Genomic DNA, 25,092 nt, shown 5'->3' on the forward strand with positions numbered 1-25,092 from the left:
CCTGCTATTTTTACAATTGAAACATACACGATAAATCTTGATATTCATAGATCATTTGATAAAAAGCTATCCAAATCAGGGAGAGATATAGTGACCTATCTTTTAGTGTAGCATAACCTTTATATGATCCACATACTGTGAAATCATTTAATTTTGTCGGCACGAAATTTCGTGGTTTTGGCCGAAACGGCTGTTTCGTGGGGACGTAAATTTGTGGATTTTCAATTTTTGAAAAAAAATTTTTTTTTTCATAATTTCCACAGGAATAGATCTAGTAGATCTATATCATTTTGTTCTTACACGTGAAACCTACGCGTGCCAAACAGCGCTACCATGGTTATCGAATTTACAATCTACGCTGCGGGAGATTAGCGAGTGATCATGTGCCAATTAACAACCACGTTACCTATAATTATACGACCCCTAATTTGCAAAACTTAATGAAACCGTGAAATATTCAATAAGAAAAATCAGCACCAATTAAAGTGTCAAAAGTTTTTTAACCGTAGCACCTGGGATATAGTCCTGCACAATTAGCATCACATTGATCATATGATCGTGTTTCAAACAAGAACTAGATACTAGTATTTAATGCAAATTAAAAGAAAAACTATTATAGATTTACTGATTTTATGTTGCCAAAATGTGTTTTTGCACACGACTGCTAGACTTTCATCCGAATGTTTTTTTTGCAAAATGAATGCACGTCTGCTTCTAAAATTACAAGCTGTGTTTAACTTGTGCATGTGCTATTTTCTGCCGGGAAACATGTAACGTCAATTGGGTAATAATGCATTGGACGCAAATCTAGCAATTAATTCATAATATTTAATAGTCCCAAAGTAGTAGTAGTTTACTACATGTCAGTAAATATAAACATTGCACAGCGGAGCCGAAAAAATTCAAATAACAGCTGCAGCATAGTGCAGTTGACACGTGACACTACGTCAAACTTCTATTTTTAGTATCTACTTTTACTTTGACAAGCATGTCGTAAACAAACCAAGTGTAAATATCTTAATGAAATAGTCCATAATTTAAACTACACGAAAGCTGCAGGTCAGTACTGCCGCATGCCCACAACTATGGACCAGATCGGACGGCTATGGTGTCTTTTCTGGCGACATTGAGTACAATTTACATTATTGTGGGTATAATTTGTTCGTTGGGACTTAATTTCATGGTTGAGCTGAACCATGAAATCCACAAAAATTAATCCCCCATGAATAATAATGATTTTACAGTAATAGATATGTACCGGTGTTACAGTATGAACATAAGATCTCAAATAAATACAATGGCAGCATTGTATCTTCAGTTATTCTTGATATATTGTCCTCAATCGTCACCATGGACTTAACAGGATGGATGGACTGACTGACGAACGAAGGTGAGTGATCACAATAGCTTCCTGCTCAGGTGAGCCAAGAGCTGGTGCAGTGGTCCAGTGTCTGACTACGAAACCAGAGGTCATGAGTTTGATCCCCCACTTCTCCAACAAAAATTTACTAACATTGGGATAAGAGTTTCATGTATGGGAGTTTTACACCTGGCATGCTATGAACCAAGGAGGCTTCTGTAATTGAAACGTCTTCTGTATCTCACACTATACTCAAACTAAAAGTTACTAACAGTCATCTGAAGGAGTTGCCCATATGGGTTTCTGGCAGCGACTATATATAAGCCTACAAACACACATGAGGTGAGCTAAAAATGAAAAGCCAGACAGAGGCTAAATATAAGTATATATGAATATTACTTTACTTTACTTTTGCCTAGCTAAAACAAAGGGCCATAACTCCTATTGAAATAATTAAACTTGAAATTCAAACTTACATGTTACAAACTGTCAAAGGACGAGTTGTACACACAAATGTATTATAACAATATTTAACCTATTACTACAAATTTGCGGAAAGAGTATTATCATTAAATATGAACAATGTGTCGTATAGATGAAATACAAATCTTGAACGAGGCAATCAGTAACACCGATGGATGCTCCCCGGAGCAAATATCAAACAAGAGCTGTCCATAAGACAGCGCGCTCCACTATTCGGCGATCTGACAGTAAAATGAACGTATGTCTGAATAAGAGACCTCTACTTTAAAAGGAAGATACACCAAGGGACATAAGTCCATCAAATACACAAATCTGAGTTATTAGGATTGTTACAACACATGCAGATGATGATGATACAGATATATTTTGCGTTTCAAGTCATTATCTTATATGGTACCAAAGTTATGTCTAGAAAATGAAGTTTGTAAAAAATTTAAGTATAAAAGGGGCATAATTCGGTCAAAAATACAAATCAGAGTTATGGGGATTGTTACCACACATGCAGATGATGATGATACATTTTAAGTTTCAAGTCTTTATCTTGTATTGCATTAAAATTATATCCAGAAAGCGAAGATTGCAAAAAAACTAAGTATAAAAGGGGCATAATTCTGTCAAAAATACCATTAGAGTTATGGGGATTGTTACCACACATGAAGATGATGATGATAAAGATAGGTAGCGATATCGTCGCTGTAAAGTCGGCCACTTCGCCTAATTATCACCTCCAGGCGGTCCGTTTCGCCGTTTTTTCAATGTTGTAATCTGTTTACTTGTTATATCTCTGATTTGAACAAAAGCTTATCTATATTTATGCTGTCCAATCTATATATTTAGTTTGTCCATTCTATGTATTTAGTTTGTCCATAAGATAGATTTTCTTTACGATAAAGTATTATTCAGAATACCATTACATGCACATGTTAATATTAAGGCTTTTCAAGACAAATGATCATAAAACAAATCAAACAATACTTTTTAAAGTATCTAAGGTGGGCCATACAATAAATAAAAGTATATCACAAATCAGCTCTATCATACACCTGACATTAGGACCTGACCAACACAAGCTGTAAATGCATTTCTAACTTATCCATGATATTGCAACGTCTCCAGATAAATTATAACACTAAAGTTCATCAAGACTTTTTGCGTACTGTAAGGTATATCGCCATGATGATGACAAACACTATGACTAGAATCACCACTACCAGAAGTATCCTATTCTGTATTATCCTGAAATATATACACCCAGGATGAGGCACAATGAACGTGTGTAATTATAAAATATATTACAATAGAATCCAGAGGGAAATGTATATGCATATAAACAATAGAACAACTGTAGAAATCCTTATAAAATTATGAAATTTCCAAACTGTACTAAAAGTATATATCAACTGGTGAGTGTAACTGATAACACTGAAGAGCCCGTGCAAAGCAAACAAAGAAAAAAGTTTGGTTTAAAGGGTTTTTCTGACAAAAGCGTTTTTTTTTGTTAGAAACATTTCAAGGTTTCCCTTGTGACATATTAACACTAAGTCTATAAAATACTGGCATGTTCCTAGTTTAGTCAAAAATAAGAAGGCAAATGCTCATTCACTATCCCTTTTGACTTTAACATTTTAGTCTTGACTTCATAAATATGACATTACATTTTGGTTAGCAATAGAAATGAATATATAAATGTTGGTTTCCACAATTAGGTCTGATATAATAATACAACTGTTGACAATTGAGATATGGACATATGATGTGATATTCAGTAGAAAAAAGGTAGTATCAATCTTGGCTGCCACCTCAATCAATACAGTCTTCTTCTGGAGGGTATCACATCGTATCCAAAGGCTCAATAGTCGACACTTACATAGTGTTACAATGCACAATATTTGAGTATTAATTATATATCAACCTTTTTGCCATTCCTGAGAGTACCCTAGAACTTTTCCCAAGTGCAGTATTTGTTTCTTCAAGCTGGAAGAAGAGAAACAGGTATATTTACTAATTATTGAAACATTTGCATGGATATACAACATTAAACATTCTTGATTATAATACAGTGGCTACTTTAAAGTCCAAATGTTGTTATCCTAATTTCATTACATAAAGATGTTGATCTGAAATATAACATACAGACTAACACCAAATAAAATGTTACCTGAATATTTTTCGCTGAAGTAAAATAGTTGTCAGTTCACTTTTATACAATCAGTCAATTAAAGACTGTATGTTCACATCATTCCTTATGTACTGTCTGATTCAAACTGATCTTTCCAGGTAAGGATGTACATATACGATTACAGGATTCACTGTTATATGGATACACAAAGAGACATCTTGTACTTGATACATCCCAAGGTTTTGTTAATATAAACACCTTTAAAGACCGGTTATGATACAGAACTAGAGACCTAGGTTTTGAGCGCAACACATGGGTCAGTGTCTTTAACTGATCTTTATACAAAGTAATTTGAACAAACTTAGGAGAGGACTTTACTATGATATTACAAAAGAAGTCTGATGAAGATCTTTCAAGCAGTTCATGGAAGTTGATTTAAGGTTTTTTTATGTGTAGCTCTAGCAGACCAACTGCCTTTATTTGAACAAAGTTGGGAGAGAACCTAATAATGACGCTACAGGCTAAAATTGATGAAGATCCAAGTAGTAGTTCATGAGAAGAAGTCATTTAAAGGTATTTCTTTTTTATTTAACTCCAGAAAATATGTGCATGTCATGCCAGTGCTCCAGCTAGGATTAAAAAAGGGCAGGGTGCTGGCACTGAAAATGGCACTTCTGGGGTGGTGGTCGGTCCGGGACTGTGCTCCCCCGGGGAAAATATATAACTGGTCCATGCATACAGTGCATTTTAACATACTTCAGGCATGGAATTTGGCATTATTTAGGCATGTTTTTTGGCACACTTTAGGTATGTTCTTTAATAGGCTATGTCTGTCATAGATCTCTAATGCACCTATTTATTAACTAAAAATTCTGCTGTTTGTATTTTACTTGGCATTGATTTTCAACTTGTAACATTTCTTTGTAATTGCATACTGAATAACAATATCTATGTGTTTAGGCCTATTTTACTTGTTACAATTTCAGTACACATCATCTCCATGCAGGCTACTTGATATTTATAAATTTATATGTGCAACATATATACAGAAAATAAATAAAGTTTAAACTTCCACTTAAATAAATGAAATCAGGCAAAGTTTTTAACTTACAACAGTCTAAAAGCAAGTTCAGTACTTGTAATTGACATATTCCGGGTATCCAAAATTTTATATCCGGATATGGTTACAATTTTTTCTAAAAGTCGTCGAATGTCCAGTTTAAACAATATTTTTGAAAAATTATTATGATGCAAAGACAGTTTAACAGCATTTTACAGTATCTGACATTAAAGTGTACCCTGTCATTACATCTTAGTAAACTAATTTCAAAGAAATCTTCATGAAAAATCGGCAATTTCACAAAGCAGACGACAACCTACTTTTGATTTCAAAAACTTGTAAAACGATAAAATCAAAATATTTTCCTATTTAAATTTGATTGTGATCGATTTTTATTATTCAGATTTAAATGTCTGTTGTCTGGACTGAAGTTTCAGTTCTGTATAAAGGGGTATTTACGACTATATTACCGAAAACGAAAGTACACTCTGACAGGTGGCGCGAAATAATAATGATTTCAGACTGGTTTGCAAACTGTTTTAACACTAAGGTTCAGTGATTTTAATGCTAGTGCAGCAGTCTAAAATATCACGGTCTGCCTCGGGCACGATTACAGCAGGTAATTGTTTAATTGTTTGCTAATTATGTCAATGCCCCCCGGCGTGTATCACTCGATAACAAGAGGGCCAAGATGGCCCTAGGTCGCTCACCTAAGAAACACTCCATAACAGTGTAAAACATGTTTGACCTAGTGATTTCATGGAAACAAATATTCTGACCAATTTTCATTAAGATTGGACAAAAAAATTGGTCTCTTGCGATAAAACAAGCATTTTCTTAGATATGACCTAGTTTTTGACCCTAGATGACCCATATTCAAATTCAACCTAGATTTCATTAAGGCAATCAACCTGACCAAATTTCATAAATATCAACTGAAAAAAACAGTCTCTATCGCATACACAAGATTTTTCTTTAATTTGACCTAGTGACCTAGCTTTTGACCTCAGATAATCCATATTCAAAACCGACCTAGTTTTCATCAAGGCAATCACTCTGACCAAATTTCATGAAGATCAATTGAAAAATACATCCTCTATTGCATACACAATGTTTTTCTTCGATTTGACCTAGTGACCTAGTTTTTGACCCCAGATGACCCATTTTCGAAATCAGCCTAGATTTTATCAAGGTAATCATTCTGGCTAAATTTCATGAAGATCAGTTGAAAAATACAGCCTCTATTGCATACACAAGGTTTTTCTTTGATTTGACCTAGTGACCTAGTTTTTGAACCCAGATGACCCATTTTCGAACTTGGTCTAAATTTCATCAAGGCAATCATTCTGACCAAAATTCATGAAGATCAATTGAAAAATACAGCCTCTATCGCATACACAAGGTTTTTACGTGATACGACCTAGTGACCTAGTTTTTGACCCCAGATGACCCATTTTCGAACTCGGCCTAAATTTCATCAAGGCAATCATTCTGACCAAAATTCATGAAGATCAATTGAAAAAACCGCCTCTATCGCATACACAAGGTTTTTCTTTGATTTGAACTAGTGACCTAGTTTTTGACCCGAGATGACCCATTTTCGAACTCGGCCTAGATTTCATCAAGGCAATCATCTGGACAAATAATTCCATGTAAGATCATTGAAAATCAGCCTCTATGCTTTAACAAGGTTTTTTCCTTTGATATTGACCTAGTGACCTATGTTTTGACCCAGATGACCCATTTATCGAACTGCCTAGATTCATCAGGGTTTTCATTACTGACATATTTCATGAATGAACATTGAAACATACAGCTATACAATACACAGTGTGTTTCCTTATTTACCTAGTGACCTAGTTTCGACCCAGATGACCCATGGGTAACTCGCATAATTTATAAGTTCTCATTCTGACCATATATACAGAAGAAAATTAAAAATACACTCTATTGCATACACAAGGTTTTTCTTTGATTGACCTAAGAATTAGTATTTTTGACTCCGAGATGATCCATTTTCAAACTCGGCTAGATTCACAAGTTATCATTCTACCAATATCATGAAGATTAATTGAAAAATACCACCTCTTCTTACACAAGTTTCTTGTTTGACCTATGACTAGTTTTGACCAGATACCATTTCGAACTCGGCCTAGATTCATTCAAAGTTATCATTCTACCAATATTCAGAAGATTAAATGAAAAATACAGCCTAATCGTTTACACAAGGATTTACTTTGATTTGAACCTTGTGACCTGATTTGACCGAGATGACCCATTTTTCGAACTTCGGTCTAATTTCATCAAGGTTTATCTTTCTGACCATATTTCATTGAAGTTAATTGAAAAAAACAGCCTCTATGCGCATACAAACTAAATGTTTGACAGACGACACAGCAGTCGACAACACAGACATCGACACGACGCCGACATCGAGCGATCAGAAAAACTTTCAATATGCATTGCCACGGTGATTCTAAAAAGGGGGCAATAAAGCAGTGTATTATAATCACTGAGGCAAAAAATGGAAGTTTGGCTAAAAAAGAAATGAATGGTTGTAAAACGGGCAGGGTGCCTGGCGGGGCAACAGGGCGGAACGAATTTTGGAACGGGCAATGCGCCCTGCTGTAAATAGCTAGCTGGAGCACTGCATGCTGATGACACATACCAAATTTCATTTTAACTGGATGAAACCTGTAGGAGTAAGGTTCACAAGAACGTGAATGATGTTCGGTTCCACCACCATATGCCACCAGGCCTTTGACACCTGAGACATAGAAATTTTTAATGCTTAGTGGTATCTTAGACTGGACAGCAATACCAGATAGTCAGACAGAGATGTAACCAGGTTGTTTATACTGAAATTCAAATTCCAATAATAACTGCCTCCATTTTACTATGCCTGACACTGTTCATTATAATAATCTGTCACTGGTTGTAGATGCAGATGGGAATTTCTTGCATACCAGTCGGGGATTTCGGGTATTTTTACCAGTGCTGGAAAAATCCATCTAAGATGACTCTCATGCTGTAAATGACATATTATGAACTACATATATGTAGAAGGTTTATGTAGTAATTTATATTTTATTTCATAAAACGGAATAAAACTCCAATACCTTGACAGTTCCTCTTTGTTCCTGATAGTATATTTCTCCATTCAAAAAAGCATAATGTAACTCTGCAACTGATAAAACAAAACTGGAAATAAGCTTTGTCATTTGTCTTTGAATCATCATGACATCTTTCCTGTTTACGGACATTGGTTTCCCGTGCTTTGTTTAAATACGCTACTATAAGAAATAGTTCTAAAGAGAAATCGTTCGACTGATTTTATTTTTATAAGAATTTCTTGAATATGGTATGCAAGAAAAAGATTCGATCACTGGCTATAGGTGCAGATAGGAATATATGGCTCTTGGGAAGCTGTTTACACTGTAACTCGGCAGGAGCCTCGTTACAACCTAAACAGTTACCCTCATGCTAAATATTCCCATCTGCACCTACAACTAGTGAAAGAATCTTCTAATACGGTTCGAGGGTTACTGTTTTTGACGGTAATGAGGCTTTGCTGAGTTACTGCCAAAACAGTGACCCAAGAGCCAGATATTCCCATCAACATCTACAACCAGTGGAAGATTATTTTACTTGCATACAACACAAGAGTCATCTAGCACGGGGTGTGCCGGATGGGTTTTGTAGGCAATGGTAAAATCACTGGAAACCCCAGTTCAATGTGCAAGAAGCTAGGTTCCAACATGCCGGAGACTACTATATCAAACAGTGAAATACAACAAACCCTGTTTCTGGACCGCTGGATAGTTTCTCTTTGGTCTTGTAAATCTGTCAGTATCTGGGCTCCCATTTCCTCTGAAAACATACATATCTAACATCACAAACAGCTTGTGACAGCTGGGTAACTTTCCTGTGTCAGCAAAAGTTGATATATTGTATTCATATCTGTATTTCACTTCATTGTTCCTTCAACACTGACCTGATTCTGCTACATATTTCAACATTACATTCTGTTTAACATTTATCATTTAAACAAGAGCTGTCTCCATAGGATGACACATGCCCCCCATGGCACTTTGAATGAATAGTTATGGCCGATGTTAGAGTTTAGGACCTTTGACCTACGGAGCTGGGTCTTGCGCGCGACACCTTGTCTTACTTTGCCACACATTCATGCGTAGTTATTTTAAAATCCATGCATGAATGACAAAGATATGGACCAGACACGCCCATCAATGCACTATCATGAAAAATGACCTTTAACATCTAAATGTGACCTTGACCTTTGAGCTATGGACCTGGGTCTTGCGCGCGACACGTCGTCTTACTGTGGTACACATTCATGCCAAGTTATTTGAAAATCTATCCACGATGACAAAGATATGGACCAGAAACGCCCATCAATGCACTATCCTTTAACGTCTAAGTGTGACCTTGACCTTTGAGCTACGGACCTGGATCTTGCGCGTGACACGTCGTCTTACTGTGGTACACATTCATGCCAAGTTATTTGAAAATCCATCCATCGATGACAAAGATATGGACCGTACACGAAAATTGCGGACAGACTGACAGACGGTTCAAAAACTATATGCCTCCCTTCGGGGGCATAAAAAACATACAACAGGATATTTAACAATATGATATATCACTTTACATATTAACAAGGCTACATCTATTTAATTTGCTGTCATTTTGTTGTACAAGCCACTATTTAATTATACATCATAAAGCGAAAGGAAATTCTAAGGAAGATTGGTATGTTCTACAGCAGTATTCTCTCCTAACCTAACCTGACAGTGAAACAATTAAACTTAATTCATTTACAGAAATTTAAACAGATCACCAAAACTTGTGACTGTATCAAATGTATTTCTGTCAATTCATACCTGTTTCCATGACAACTCTATAACCATCCTGCAGTCTTCTAGATCCTCTTTCCAATTTCTCTGTGTTGTCTAGCAATCTGGTCCTCTAAAGTGGAAAACATACATGTAGAATAACTGACTGGGCAGCTGCACTGGGTCTAACAGTAGTAAACTGATCAGACTGGGTCTACCAGTAGTTAACTGATTTGATCGTGTCTAACTGTAGTTAACTGATTAGATTGGGTCTAACAGTAGTTAAACTGATTAGACTGGGTCTAACAGTAGTAAACTGATTTGATCGGGTCTAACAGTAGTTAACTATTAGATCGGGTCTAACAGTGGTAAACTGGTTAGATCGGGGTCTAACAGTAGTTAACTTATTAGATCGGGTCTAACAGTGGTAAACTGGTTAGACTGGGTCTAACAGTAGTTAACTGGTTAGATCGGGTCTAACAGTAGTAAACAGGTTAGACCGGGTCTAACAGTAGTAAACTGATTAGACCGAGTCTAACAGTAGTAAACAGAAATTGACCAGTCAGTTCTTTCCCCCCTAGCCAGTGCTTGACCTGTCAGGTAGGGGAAGAAATTGACTAGTCAGTTCTTTCCCCCTTGCATATACTTGACCTATCAGGTGGGGGAAGAAATTGGCCGGTCAGTTCTTCCCCCCCCCCCACCCAGTACTTGACCTGTCGGGTGGGGAGAAGAAATTGACTAGTCAGTTCTTTCCCCCCTTGCATATACTTGACCTATCAGGTGGGGAGAAGAAATTGACTAGTCAGTTCTTTCCCCCCTACATTTGTAGCATATACCTGATCTATCAGGTTGAGGAAAAAATTGACTGGTCAGTTCTTTCTCCCCTAGCATTATACTTGAACTGTCAGGTGGGGGAAGAAATTGACTAGTCAGTTCTTTTTCCCCAAGCCAGTACCTGACCTGTCAGGTGGGGGAAGAAATTGACCAGTCAGCTCTTTCCCCTAACATATACTTGACTAGTCAGTTCTTTCCCCCCTATATATAGTTAGTACTTGACCTGTGTAGGGAGAAGAAATTGACCAGTCAGTTCTTTCCCCCCTAGCCAGTACTTGACCTGTCCGTGGGGGAGAAGAAATTGACCAGTCAGTTCTTTCCCCCCTTGCATATACTTGACCTGTCGGGTGGGGAGAAGAAATTGACCAGTCAGTTCTTTCCCCCCTTGCATATACTTGACCTATCAGGTGGGGGGAGAAATTGACCAGTTAGTTCTTTCCCCCCTAGCATATATTTCACCTATCAGGTGGGGGAAGAAATTGACAAGTCAGTTCTTTCCCCCCTTGCATATACTTAACCTATCAGGTGGGGGAAGAAATTGACTGGTGAGTTCTTTCCCCCCTAGCCAGTACTTGACCTGTCAGGAAGGAGAAGAAATTGACTAGTCAGTTCTTTCCCCCCTATATATAGTTAGTACTTGACCTGTGGTGTTGGGAGAACAAATTGACCGGTCAGTTCTTTCCCCCCTAGCCAGTACTTGACCTGTTGGGTGGGGAGAACAAATTGACCGGTCAGTTCTTTCCCCCCTTGCATATACTTGACCTATCAGGTAGGGGAAGAAATTGACCAGTCAGTTCTTTCCCCCTAGCATATACTTGACCTGTCAGGTGGGGGAAGAAATTGACTAGTCAGTTCTTTCCCCCCTAGCCAGTACTTGCTCTGTTAGGTGGGGAAGAAATTGACTAGTCAGTTCTTTCCCCCCTAGCCATTACTTACTCTGTTAGGTGGGGGAAGAAATTGACCGGTCAGTTCTTTCCCCCACCTAACAGTAACAGAGCAAGTACTGGCGTTGGAGGGGAAAGAACTGACCAGTCAATTTCTTCCCCCACCTGACAGGTCAAGCACTGGCTAGGGGGGAAAGAACTGACCAGACATTTTCTTCGCCCACCTAACAGAGCAAGTGCTGGCTTTGGAGGAGAAAGAACTGACCAGTCAATTTCTTCCCCCACCTGACAGGTCAAGCACTGGCTAGGGGGGAAAGAACTGACCAGACATTTTCTTCGCCCATCTAACAGAGCAAGTACTGGCTAGAGTGGGAAGAAATTGACCGGTCAGTTCTTTCTAGCAAGTACTGCCTAGAGGGGAAAGAACTGACCAGTAAATTTCTTCCCCAACCTGACAGGTCAAGCATATGATAGGGGGGGAAGAACTGACCGGTCAATTTCTTCTTCCAACCTGAAAGGTCAAGTTCTGGCTAGGGGGGAAAGAACTGACCGGTCAATTTCTTCCCCCACCTGACAGGTCAAGTACTTGCAAGGGGGGAAAGAACTGACTAGTCAATTTCTTCCCCTACCTGACAGGTCAAGCACTGGCTAGGGGGGAAAGAACTGACTGGTCAATTTCTTCTCCCCACCTGACAGGTCAAGAACTGGCTAGGGGGGAAAGAACTGACCGGTCAATTTCTTCCCCCACCTGACAAAGCAAGTACTGGCTAGGGGGGAAAGAACTGACTGGTCAATTTCTTCCCCCACCTGACAGGTCAAGTACAAGCTGGGGGGAAATAACTAACTTGTCTATTTTTTCTCCCTCCTGATACGTCAAGTACTGGCTAGGGGGGAAAGAACTGACTGGTCAAATTCATTTCCCCATCCGACAGGTCAAGTACTGGCTAGGGGGGAAAGAACTGACTGGTTAATTTCCCCCCCCCCCCCCCCCCACTCCCCTGACAGGTCAAGTACTTGCTGGGGGAAAGAACTGACCGGTCAATTTCTTCCCCCTCTAGCCAGTACTTGTTCTGTTAGGTGGGCAAAGAAAATGTCTGGTCAGTTCTTTCCCCCCTAGCCAGTACTTGACCTGTCGGGTGGGGAGAAGAAATTTACCGGTCAGTTCTTTCCCCGCTAGCCAGTACTTGGTTTGTCAGGTGGGGAAGAAATTGACCAGTCAGTTCTTTCCCCCCTAGCAAGTACTGCCTAGAGGGGAAAGAACTGACCGGTAAATTTCTTCCCCCACCTGACAGGTCAAGTATATGATAGGGGCGAAAGAACTGACTGGTCAATTTTTTCTTCCCACCTGAAAGGTCAAGGTCTGGCTAGGGGGAAAGAACTGACCGGTCAAGTACTGGCTAGGGGGTAAAGAACTGACTAGTCAATTTCTTCCCCCACCTGACAGGTCAAGCACTGGCTAGGGGGGAAAGAACTGACTGGTCAATTTCATTTCCCCAACCAACAGGTCAAGAACTGGCTAGGGGGGAAAGAACTGATTGGTCAATTTCTTCCCCCACCTGACAAAACAAGTAGTGGCTAGGGGGGAAAGAACTGACTGGTCAATTTCTTCCCCCACCTGACAGGTCAAGTACTGGCTAGGGGGGAAATAACTAACTTGTCTATTTTTTCTTCCTCCTGATAGGTCAAGTACTGGCTAGGGGGGAAAGAACTGATTGGTCAAATTCATTTCCCCACCCGACAGGTCAAGTACTAGCTAGAGGGGAAAGAACTGACTGGTTAATTTCTCCCCCCCCCCCCCCCCCCGACAGGTCAAGTACTTGCTGGATGGAAAGAACTGACCGGTCAATTTCTTCTCCCACCAAACAGAGCAAGTACTGGCTAGCAGGGAAAGAACTGACAGGTCAATTTCTTCTCCCCACCTTACAAGTCAAGTACTGGCTAGCGGGGTAAGAACTGACCAGACATTTCCTTTGCCCACCTAACAGAGCAAGTACTGGCTAGAGGGGCAAGAAACGGTCAGTTCTTTCTAGCAAGTACTGACTAGAAGGGAAAGAACTGACCAGTAAATTTCTTCCCCCACCTGACAGGTCAAGTATATGATAGGGGGGAAAGAACTGACCGGTCAATTTCTTCCCACTTAACAGAGCAAGTACTGGCTAGGGGGGAAAGAACTGACCGGTCAATTTCTTCCCCACCTGACAAAGCAAGTACTGGCTAGTGGGGAAAGAACTGACTGGTCAATTTCATTTCCCCACCTGACAGGTCAAGTATTGGCTATGGGGAAAGAACTGACCGGTCAATTTCTTCCCCCACCTAACAGAGCAAGTACAGGCTAGGGGGAAAAGAACTGACTGGTCAATTTACTTCCCCCACCTTACTGGTCAAGTACTGGCTATGTGGGAAAAGAACTGACCAGCAGTAATTTCCTTACCTTAGAAGAAATTGAAACAGGAAAAAGGCAAATAAAAAAATACAACAGAAATTAAAATAAGTTCATTTAAAAACATTTCTTTAATTTACACAAAATATGAAACATATTTCTTATTTTATATGAAATTTAAATGAAAACCGACAATCGGAAATGAAAAACAGGCTAGTTAAGAATAACCAAGAATAACCAGTTCCAATTCACTAACGGGAAATAATTGACTAGCCAGAAAAATTGATGAGGGGGGAAAGAATTGACTAGTTAGTTTTTTTCCCCTCATAAGAATGATCAGGAGTAACCAGTTGCGATTGGGGGGAAAAAATTGACTGGGGGGGGGGGGGGGCGAAAGAACTGACTAGTCAGTTTCTTCCCCGGGGAAAAAACTGACTAGTCAATTCTTTCCCCCGGGGAACTGACTGGGGAAAAAACTTACTGTTACACCGGTGTAACAGCCCAGTTTTTCCCCCAGTCAGTTCTTTCCCTGGGGAAAAAACAGACTAGTCAATTCTTTCCCCTGGGGAAAAAACTGACTAGTCAGTTTCTTCCCCCCCTAGTCAGTTTTTTCCCCCCTTGGAATAAGTTTTCTGATAGGGAAAGAAACTGTCTAGTTAGTCAGTTCTTTCCCCCTAGTTTTCCCTTCAAGTACTGGATTCTTTCGGTATTGTTATTTGGGATACAAGTGTCTATTCATTTTCCATTTAAATTTCAGATGAAATAGGTATTGTTTTTCATTTGAATAAACCTGTATGTTTCTTTTTTGTAACTTTAATCAATGTTTTTTCTTTTGTCAAATCAAATATTTTAACTTCTGTTTGATTGCCATTACTATTTAATATCTGTCAGGTGCGGGGAAGAAATTGACTGGTCAGTTCTTTCCCCCTTGCATACGCTTGACCTATCAGGTGGGGGAAAAAATTGACCAGTCACTTATTTCCCCCCTAGCGTATATTTCACCTATCAGGTGGGGGAAGAAATTGACCAGTCAGTTCTTTCCCCCCTAGCATATAGGTGGGGGAAGAAACTGACTAGTCAGTTCTTTCCCCCCTAGCCAGTACTTGACCTGTCAGGTGGGGGAAGAAATTGACAAGACACTTCTTTCCCCCCTATATATAGTTAGTACTTGACCTGTGGTGTGGGGAGAAGAAATTGACCGGTCAGTTCTTTCCCCCCTAGCCAGTACTTGACCTGTCGGGTAGGGAGAAGAAATTGACCAGTCAGTTCTTTCCCCCCTTGCATATACTTGACCTGTCAGGTGGGGGAAGAAACTGACCAGTCAGTTCTTTCCCCCCTAGCATATATTTCACCTATCAGGTGGGGGAAGAAATTGACTAGTCAGTTCTTTCCCCTCTTGCATTTACTTGACCTATCAGGTGGGGGAAGAAAACTGACCGGTCAGTTCTTTCCCCCCTAGCCAGTACTTGACCTGTCAGGTGGGGAGAAGAAATTGACTAGTCAGTTCTTTCCCCCCAAGCCAGTACTTGACCTGTCAGGTGGGGAAGAAGAATATGACCAGTCAGTTCTTTCCCCTAACATATACTTGACATATCAGGTGGGGGAAGAAATTGACCGGTCAGTTCTTTCCCCCCTAACATATACTTGACCTGTCAGGTGGGGGAAGAAATTGACTAGTCAGTTCTTTCCCCCCTAGCCAGTACTTGACCTGTCAGGTGGGGGAAGAAATTGACTAGACAGTTCTTTCCCCCCTATATATAGTAAGTACTTGACCTGTGGTGTGGGGAGAAGAAATTGACCAGTCAGTTCTTTCCCCCCTAGCCAGTACATTGTACTTGACCTGTCGGGTAGGGAGAAGAAATTGACCGGTCAGTTCTTTCCCCCTAACATATACTTGACATATCAGGTGGGGGAAGAAATTGACCGGTCAGTTCTTTCCCCCCTAACATATACTTGACCTGTCAGGTGGGGGAAGAAATTGACTAGTCAGTTCTTTCCCCCCTAGCCAGTACTTGACCTGTCAGGTGGGGGAAGAAATTGACTAGACAGTTCTTTCCCCCCTATATATAGTTAGTACTTGACCTGTGGTGTGGGGAGAAGAAATTGACCAGTCAGTTCTTTCCCCCTTAGCCAGTACTTGACCTGTCGGGTAGGGAGAAGAAATTGACCGGTCAGTTCTTTCCCCCCTTGCATATACTTGACCTGTCAGGTGGGGGAAGAAATTGACCTGTCAGTTCTTTCCCCCCTAGCATATATTTCACCTATCAGATGGGGGAAGAAATTGACTAGTCAGTTCTTTCCCCTCTTGCATATACTTGACCTATCAGGTGGGGGAAGAAACTGACCGGTCAGTTCTTTTCCCCCCCTAGCCAGTACTTGACCTGTCGGGTGGGGAGAAGAAATTGACTAGTCAGTTCTTTCCCCACAAGCCAGTACTTGACCTGTCAGGTGGGGGAAGAAATTGACCAGTCAGTTCTTTCCCCCCTTGCATATACTTGATCTATCAGGTGGGGGAAGAAATTGACCAGTCAGTTCTTTCCCCCTAGCATATACTTGACCTGTCAGGTGGGGGAAGAAATTGACTAGTCAGTTCTTTCCCCCTAGCCAGTACTTGACCTGTCAGTTCGGGAAATGAAATTGACCAGTCAGATCTTTTTCCCCTAGCCAGCACTTGACCTGTCTAGAGGCGAAATGAAATTGACCAGTCAGTTCTTTCCCCCCTAGCCATTACTTGCTCTGTTAGGTGGGGGAAGAAATTGACCGGTCAGTTCTTTCCCCCACCTAACAGAGCAAGTACTGGCTTTGGAGGGGAAAGAACTGACCAGTCAATTTCTTCCCCCACCTTACAGGTCAAGCACTGGCTAGGGGGCAAAGAACTGATCAGACATTTTCTTCGCCCACCTAACAGAGCAAGTACTGGCTAGAGGGGGAAGAAATTGACAGGTCAGTTCTTTCTAGCAAGTACTGCCTAGAGGGGAAAGAACTGACCAGTAAATTTCTTCCCCCACCTGACAGGTCAAGCATATGATAGGGGGGAAAGAACTGACCGGTCAATTTCTTCTTCCCACCTGAAAGGTCAAGTTCTGGCTAGGGGGGAAAGAACTGACCGGTCAATTTCTTCCCCCACCTGACAGGTCAAGTACTGGCTCGGGGGGAAAGAACTGACTAGTCAATTTCTTCCCCTACCTGACAGGTCAAGCACTGGCTAGGGGGGAAAGAACTGACTGGTCAATTTCTTCTCCCCACCTGACAGGTCAACATCTGGCTAGGGGGGAAAGAACTGACCGGTCAATTTCTTCTCCCGACCCGACAGGTCAAGTACTGGCTAGGGGGGAAAGAACTGACTGGTCAAATTCATTTCCCCACCCGACAGGTCAAGTACTGGCTAGGGGGGAAAGAACTGACTGGTTAATTTTCATCTCCCCCTGACAGGTCAAGTACTTGCTGGGGGGAAAGAACTGACCAGTCAATTTCTTCTCCCACCAAACAGAGCAAGTACAGGCTAGGGGGAAAAGAACTGACTGGTCAATTTACTTCCCCCACCTTACTGGTCAAGTACTGGCTACGTGGGAAAAGAACTGACCAGCAGTAATTTCCTTACCTTAGAAGAAATTGAAACAGGAAAAAGGCAAATAAAAAAATACAACAGAAATTAAAATTAGTTCTTTTAAAAACATTTCTTTAATTTACACAAAATATGAAACATATTTCTTATTTTATATGAAATTTAAATGAAAACCAACTATCGGAAATGAAAAACAAGCTAGTTAAGAATAACCAAGAATAACCAGTTCCAATTCACTAACAGGGGAAATAATTGACTAGCCAGGAAAATTGATGAAGGGGAAAAGAATTGACTAGTTAGTTTTTTCCCCCCATAAGAATGATCAAGAGTAACCAGTTGCGATTGGGGGGAAAAAATTGACTAGGGGGGGAAAGAACTGACCAGTCTGTTTCTTCCCCGGGGAAAAAACTGACTAGTCAATTCTTTCCCCCGGGGAAGAAACTAACTAGTCAGTTTTTTCCCCGGGGAAAGAACTGACTGGGGAAAAAACTGACCGTTACACCGGGTCTAACAGTAGTTAACTGATTAGACCGGGTCTAACAGTAGTTAACTGATTAGACCGGGTCTAACAGTAGTTAACTTATTAGACCGGGTCTAACAGTAGTTAACTTATTAGACCGGGTCTAACAGTAGTTGACTGATTAGATCATGTCTAACAGTACTTAAAGGGTCTAACAGTAGAACTGATTAGACTAGGTCTAACAGTAGTTAACTGATTAGACTGGGTCTAACAGCAGTTAACTGATTAGACTGGGTCTAACAGTAGTTAACTGATTAGACTGGGTCTAACTGTAGTTAACTGATTGCATTATTGGGTCTAACAGTAATTAAGTGCTTGTATTATTGGGTCTAACAGTAGTCTACAACATGCAGTTGTGTCTTTCTATATAGAACAGGATCACTTGTCAGGTCAACAAGTAGAAGAATTTTGTCAGGTCAACAAATAAAATAATTTTGTCAGCTCAAAGAATAGATTTTTTTCAGGTCAACAAACAGAAGGATTTTGTTAGGTGAACAAACAGAAGGATTTTGTCAGGTCATCAAACAGAAGGATTTTGTCAGGTCAACAAACAGAAGCATTTTGTCAGGTCATCAAACAGAAGGATTTTGTCAGGTCAACAAACAGAAGGATTTTGTCAGGTCAACAAACAAGGATTTTGTCAGGTCATCAAACAGAAGAATTTTGTCCAGTCAACAAACAGGAAAATTTTAGAGAAAGGAGAACATGTACCTGATCTTCGGAATCATTACACTCTTCTCCCAACAGCTCCTCCCTTGCATTTAATCCAAGCTTGGCTCTTTTCTGTAAAATACAGCAGAATTGTTCAACACAGAATGATAAAGAACGAAGGTAATTACAACAACTAGTGACACCAAGTCCAGACTGGAACTTCATAAAAAAAATTCTAGGTCTTAAACCAAGCAGGTAAAAAGAACTGATCTAATGTGTTCTTACATTCGGCTTGCAGAGTGTAGAGTAACAACTTGGGCTACACAGTCACTTTCCATCTGTTGGAGAAACACACCATGGAGCCTCTACAGGCTTTTTATTTAAGTTACCCTGGGTTAAACCACCACCACTACTCTGACACTGAAACTAAAAATCTCAAAAATGTGTCTTATTCTTACAAGCAGTTTATTTCCACTCCCTGTCAGAGTAGATCCATCAAGACTTACTGGTTACAGAGTGCAAACATGACATACCATATCAGCTAGGAGTTTTTTATTTTCAGCCTTGTATGAGACTAGTCTGGTTCTATACTTCTGTTTATCTTTGCCAGGTAGATCTTTAATTTCCAGCTCCATCTGTTCAAGCTGAAACAAGAATTCTTAGACTAAACTTTTTGACAGTATCTGGCAGAATTTACACTAAATACTGGAGGACTGATGCAAGAAAAATCTATCATAGTTCATAGCTTTGATTGTTCACAAAATGCCTTAAAAAAGTTCACCTAATAAAACATTTATGAGAACATGAACAAAAGATTTTTATACTAAAAAGTCCCATAACATTTATGTTTAACATTTCTGTAATCTTTGGTTAGTATATTATGTACATATTATCTAAACTGAAATTTTAAAACTAATTTATATATAAAATTTTCAAACCAATTATCTAAATACTCTTACCAGTTCAGATAATTCATCGAACAGCTTATCAACATGGCGAATGTTTGCTTGCTTTTCCGCTGTAAATATAAAATGACAGTACCAGTATTAACAATAACAACTATTCAATGTAAGGTTAACTCAACATATAAAACAACCACTGCTACAATTTATAAATCTATGGTAAAATGCATATCAATTAATAGTCTACCTTGGAAACCACTCCAAACATGTCACAAAATGATCAGTTATGTGATATAACTTTAAACTGTATGTCTCATAGTCTGTAGTTCAGTTCTCTATTATCTTGATTTAAGCTTTGCTTTAAAAAGAAACAACATAAAATAGATCTGCAAAAATGTTATTTAAAGATAATTCTATTCAGTTAAAATTAAAAAATCAGAACTATTTTCGAGCGCAGCTTTACTTGTGGTCTAGGTGTTTATTTCATTTATACATGAAGCTGTCTGCTGTACATAACAAACATAAACACGTAGGAACTGTTTACATTCTCTTTCTCTATTTCTCCAGGGTTCATGACCTTATTAGCTCTTCTCGGCAAACTCTAATTTGTTAGTTTAAATTATCAAATTATCTTTTGAAACTACCGTTCACACTTTTTGGATCTAAAAACTAATTACACCAACTGATAAAGAATATTTCAATGTGAATTATTTCAATATTTTATAACTTACTGTTCTGTAGTCGATTCAAAATTCTAACTAGAGCTGTCCATAAGACAGCAAGCTCCACTATTTGGCGATTTGACAGTAAAATGAATATATGTCACAATAAGAGACCTCTACTTTTAAGAAGAAGATACACTAAGAGGCATAATTCTGTCAAGAACACAAATTAGAGTTATTGGGATTGTTACCACACATGCAAATGATGATGGTAAAGATATATTTTGAGTTTCAAGTCATTATCTTATATAGTACCAAAGTTATGTCCAGAAAACGAAGTTTGTCAAAAGATTTAAGTAGGAAAGGGGCATAATTTGGTCAAAAATACAAATCAGAGTTATGGGGATTGTTACCACACATGCAGATGATGATGATAAAGATACATTTTAAGTTTCAAGTCTTTATCTTATATTGTACTAAAGTTATATCCAGAAAGCAAAGATTGCCAAAAAACATTAAGTATGAAAGGGGCATAATTCTGTCAAAAATACAATAAGAGTTATGGGGATTGTAACCACACATGCAGATGATGATTATAAAGAAATATTTTTAATTTCAAGTCATTATCTTTTAAAGTACCAAAGATATGTCTATAAAGAAAGCTTTAAATTAGACTTAATAGTTATTTTAGCTACAGGCTTATTCCCAGGTGTATAATTCTGCTGAGTAGGAATTCAAAATGTATTTATATAATGTCTGAAATATCCAAACTTAATCCTCAATTAATAAGTTCCAAAAGTCAGATTTTAAAGATGCTATAGAAACAACTTTCACCTTTTAAGAAATTGAAATCTATGGCCAGGCCTGGCCCGATCAAAAATTGGACACATCGGGCCAGGCCAGGCCAGATTTTAGAACATGCCCTGGAAGACAGGCTAGGCATTCGGTAACTGGACAGCTAGAACGCAGGCTAAGCGTCCTGTAACCAGACAGACACTTCCATCATGGTATTATTATCATCATTATACCATATTTATATAGCACTCTTTTCATGCATATGTACACATTCAAAAAATGCTTTACAGATTCACTGCAAAAATATAATTACAAATTCAACACAAACAAACAAAAATGCCATTTTACATCAAAAAGAAATGATAATAAAATATAAAGACAAAACAAAACAAGACAAACATATACAAAATTTAAGAAAAATAAGTGACCTTACGTGTATCACCAAAGAGCTATAAAAATATTCAGTTTGCAAAATGTTGCACAAAAAGTGATTAAAAAATGGAACTATAATTACACATTATCAGACAAAACAGACAGAATTGAAGACATTTTTAGCAGAGTAGGATTTAGAAAGTGCATAGGTGAAGAACAGAAAAAAAATCTCTATATCAGTTGTTGTGCGGTCATAGCAGGCTGAAGAATCACTGGACAAAGATGGACAAAAACTCATCAAAAATGTGTGACCATTGTAACACTCTGGAAACAGTGGAGCATTATGTCTTCAGATGTCCAAACTATTGTACTCAGAGAGAAATACTCGAAAGTACAGTGGATCATGACATTCTCTATCTAGGTATAATCTTAATAATTGCAGCAATGTATCCCTGTCAACACTTGTGGGTGAAATTGAGGATGCATCAAACTCTGCTAAAGAAGAATTTGTAAAAGCTTTCGTAACATTTACTGAAACATCGGGGAGATTCTATTAATACAAAGAACTAAAAATACACAGAATGGCAACTGGGGGTAACAGGCCCGTGTGCAGGATATTTTTGCTGGGGGGCCCAACCTGGGGTGGGTTCGGGAGGGGTATCCCCTCCGGATTGCGAAATTTTTTTAATATGGCACATGAATAGATGCATTTTCCTGCTACCTGAAACACCTTTAAGGATGCATGAATGTATCATATATTTAAGGAAAAGTCTAGTTTTTAATCATTTCATTGAGCCTTTTTCAGTGTATGTATGATTGTACAGTCACAGTGTATGGACTTATTTTCTGTATGATACCCAGTTGAAAAAAATGTTGAAGTTTTAAGATGATTATTACGAAGACTAGCTCCTAGACTATGATATTTTTTTCCCATTTTTATGATTTCATGTAGTGAACTGAGCCAGTCTATATACTATGTCCAATATTACAATTTTAACATCAGTCCTCTTAGAAAATCTCTAGAATAGACTGGCTTTTGTCTCTATGAACATAAAAAAGAAAAGAAAAATCATAGAAATGTCGTAATTATCAGTCTAGTGGCTAGTCTAATTATTAAGGGTATCCTATTTGCAAAATGGCCAAATGTTTTTAGATTTCCAACAAAACAAACGAAATATTATGACAATTACTATTTACATCGTAGATTTCAAATGACAATGAACTCTTAACTGTACCAAAGATCTATAAAAATAAATAGATGTGTATTTTATACTTCTTTGACTGTACAAACTATAACATCACAGCACATATTTAGTGATATTTTTATGTATAAAACCCCTCATAAGTAACGAGTTTTAGATGCGTTTTGTGAGATTTACTGAGAAACTACTTTTAAAACTATGAGAGTTTTTAAGTAAGGTTATTGGACCCAAAAGAGTAAAATTGATACAGTAGTTTCAAATTCATAATTGTTGTAAAATAAAAAGATCAATTTAATAAATTTGGGGAATGTGCCTTAATGTAGAAACAAAATACAACCATCATAATGTTTCAATTTTCAGATTCATTTTAAGATTTACTTAACAAAACCAACAATGTTCTGATCATTTTATAACAATTCCAAAGAGTAAAAAACATAATAGTTTCTCCACTACCCAATCAAGTACCGATCAAGCGATCAATGAAGCATGCACAGATAAACATTTACCTGTGACATGCCTGGGGCTAATTTCCACTACCGGACACGGTTTTATGGCTCTTTAGCCTGTGTATTGCTGTCAAATCAAGCCAGTTGCGCTGGTGTATAAATTTGTTAATTGAGGGGCCCATAGTAATAAAAATCGTAACTAGGCAGCCAACTGGGGGGGCCCAGGGCCCCCTGGCCCCCCACCTGGACACGTGCCTGGATAATCCCGTGTCATCTCGTTTTATCTTATTTCAAAGCGTTTGCCGACTTGATCAATCGTGATCAAATCAACAGACGCTTACTGAAGTATAGAATTGGCAGTACGCCCGGCGCGTAATAAACCGAATCGAGTCCTTTTTTTAAACGAAAACTGTTGATTTCTTAGACTTCCAATCATAAATCCATTCCTTCCCCGTGTAGAAAATACTAATAACATTAAAAATGCACCATTATCATTATAAACAATCGATCCGAAAGTAACCTTATTTAAAAGCGTTTGCCGACTTGATCAATCGTGATCAACAGACGCTTACAACGAGATCTTATTCGGTTGTCACGGGATGTTGACGAGATTTGCTCTATATGCCTTTCAAGTTGCTGATCTATTTATTTTTATAGCTCTTTGATTAATATTAGAAAAACAACTTCCCTCATACCAAAACCGACTTTAGAAGTGGATTTTTAGCAAGCTTTTGAAAGCAGCAAGCATGTCAGCTTCCCTAATATTGTTTTGATTCATTATATCATTAAACATCAGAAGCGTTCGACCCTAGGACTTTCTGAAAAGATTAAGAAAACCATGTAGACGGACATTTCGGATACAACCAGTCGTCCGAAATTTGAGTAAGTTCTAAACACAATAACATAAATAGTATGATTTAAAAATCTGCAAATCCAAGTTATACCTCCAATTGTGTTACTAATTTTACCGATAGAAACGGTAATATCGGCACTTAATGAGGAATACTGTTGCTCATACGACTCGATTAACGTCATTTTGCGACGACTTATTACCGGAAGTAAATAATCTGGTACCACTGTTTTCATTACATTTCCACCGAATCGCACGGCTGACGGAAAACAGCTTGATAAACTTCCTTTTCCGCTGTGATCAATTTTCAAGGTGCAGAGCAATAGTACCAGCTATAAAAATCTTCTCACATCTCTGTCTAGACCTCTTTAAAATCAAAACTAATGTTGTGATTTAATGTCTAAGTCTATGAGCTAAGTTGTCTGTTTAATGAGTTGTAATTATATACAGTATCTTAATAGAAAGTTGGCCTCTTTAGTCTCTAAATCCACTTTAAGTTGAATTGGAGACTGGATTGAGAGACATTCTGACATTCTCTCGGTCTAAACACTGTCTGTTGTTCGAAAGAATTTATGAATGTATGCGCATTATAGTAGAGAGAACCTTGATTTTGTTGAATGTAGGACGTTTTGGCCAGCGGACGTTTCGGCCTAGGATCTTGGCAGTGGCTAGGATTACGGTACCGTAATCCTAGCCTCCGAGTCTAGGATTACGGAAGTTCCGTATTTCTAGACAACCCTACAAGGATAGGCTAGGATTACGGAAGTATTTAAGAGGCATCAAATATATTTAAGGACATGTATAAATTATGCTGTAAACATACTTTTTTCCCACTTAAAATATCGATTTTCATGCCTGTCATACTATTGATCAGGTCGGATATCCGGGCACTTCAACGATTACGTTGCGTAGCAACAAGAGCGAGGTGAAAGTAGACGCCATTTTGTAAAGAGAAAGCATTGTGTGTATCACGGTTGTTCATTGTTTTTATTAATTTAAAGTGATTGAATGGAAAAATAAAAAGATGCCAAAAATTTATACCGTTGAAGAATGCATCAATAATCATTTGAGAGAGAGAAACCTTTCGTTCTTTAAGTTCCCTGACGTCAAATTGAACAATGTTCGCATGCGGCAGACAAAATCCTGACGGC

At 38.6% G+C, this 25,092-nt stretch overlaps 1 protein-coding gene across 1 annotated transcript; it reads right to left on the bottom strand.

Moving 5' to 3' along the window:
• Window positions 1-1,733: 1,733 nt before the first annotated feature.
• Window positions 1,734-24,171, bottom strand: LOC123564345 (vesicle transport through interaction with t-SNAREs homolog 1A-like). The gene is made up of 8 exons (XM_045357853.2): window positions 24,036-24,171; window positions 19,672-19,730; window positions 19,246-19,356; window positions 18,773-18,844; window positions 9,927-10,011; window positions 8,822-8,892; window positions 3,756-3,817; window positions 1,734-3,079 (listed from the first exon to the last, which is right to left on the bottom strand). Exons 1-8 carry the CDS (start codon window positions 24,124-24,126, stop codon window positions 2,983-2,985), a joined length of 648 nt encoding a protein of 215 aa, XP_045213788.1. The 5' UTR covers window positions 24,127-24,171; the 3' UTR covers window positions 1,734-2,982.
• Window positions 24,172-25,092: the final 921 nt, after the last annotated feature.

This window comes from Mercenaria mercenaria, chromosome 2 (assembly GCF_021730395.1).
Source record: "Mercenaria mercenaria strain notata chromosome 2, MADL_Memer_1, whole genome shotgun sequence".
Lineage (NCBI taxonomy): Eukaryota > Metazoa > Mollusca > Bivalvia > Venerida > Veneridae > Mercenaria > Mercenaria mercenaria.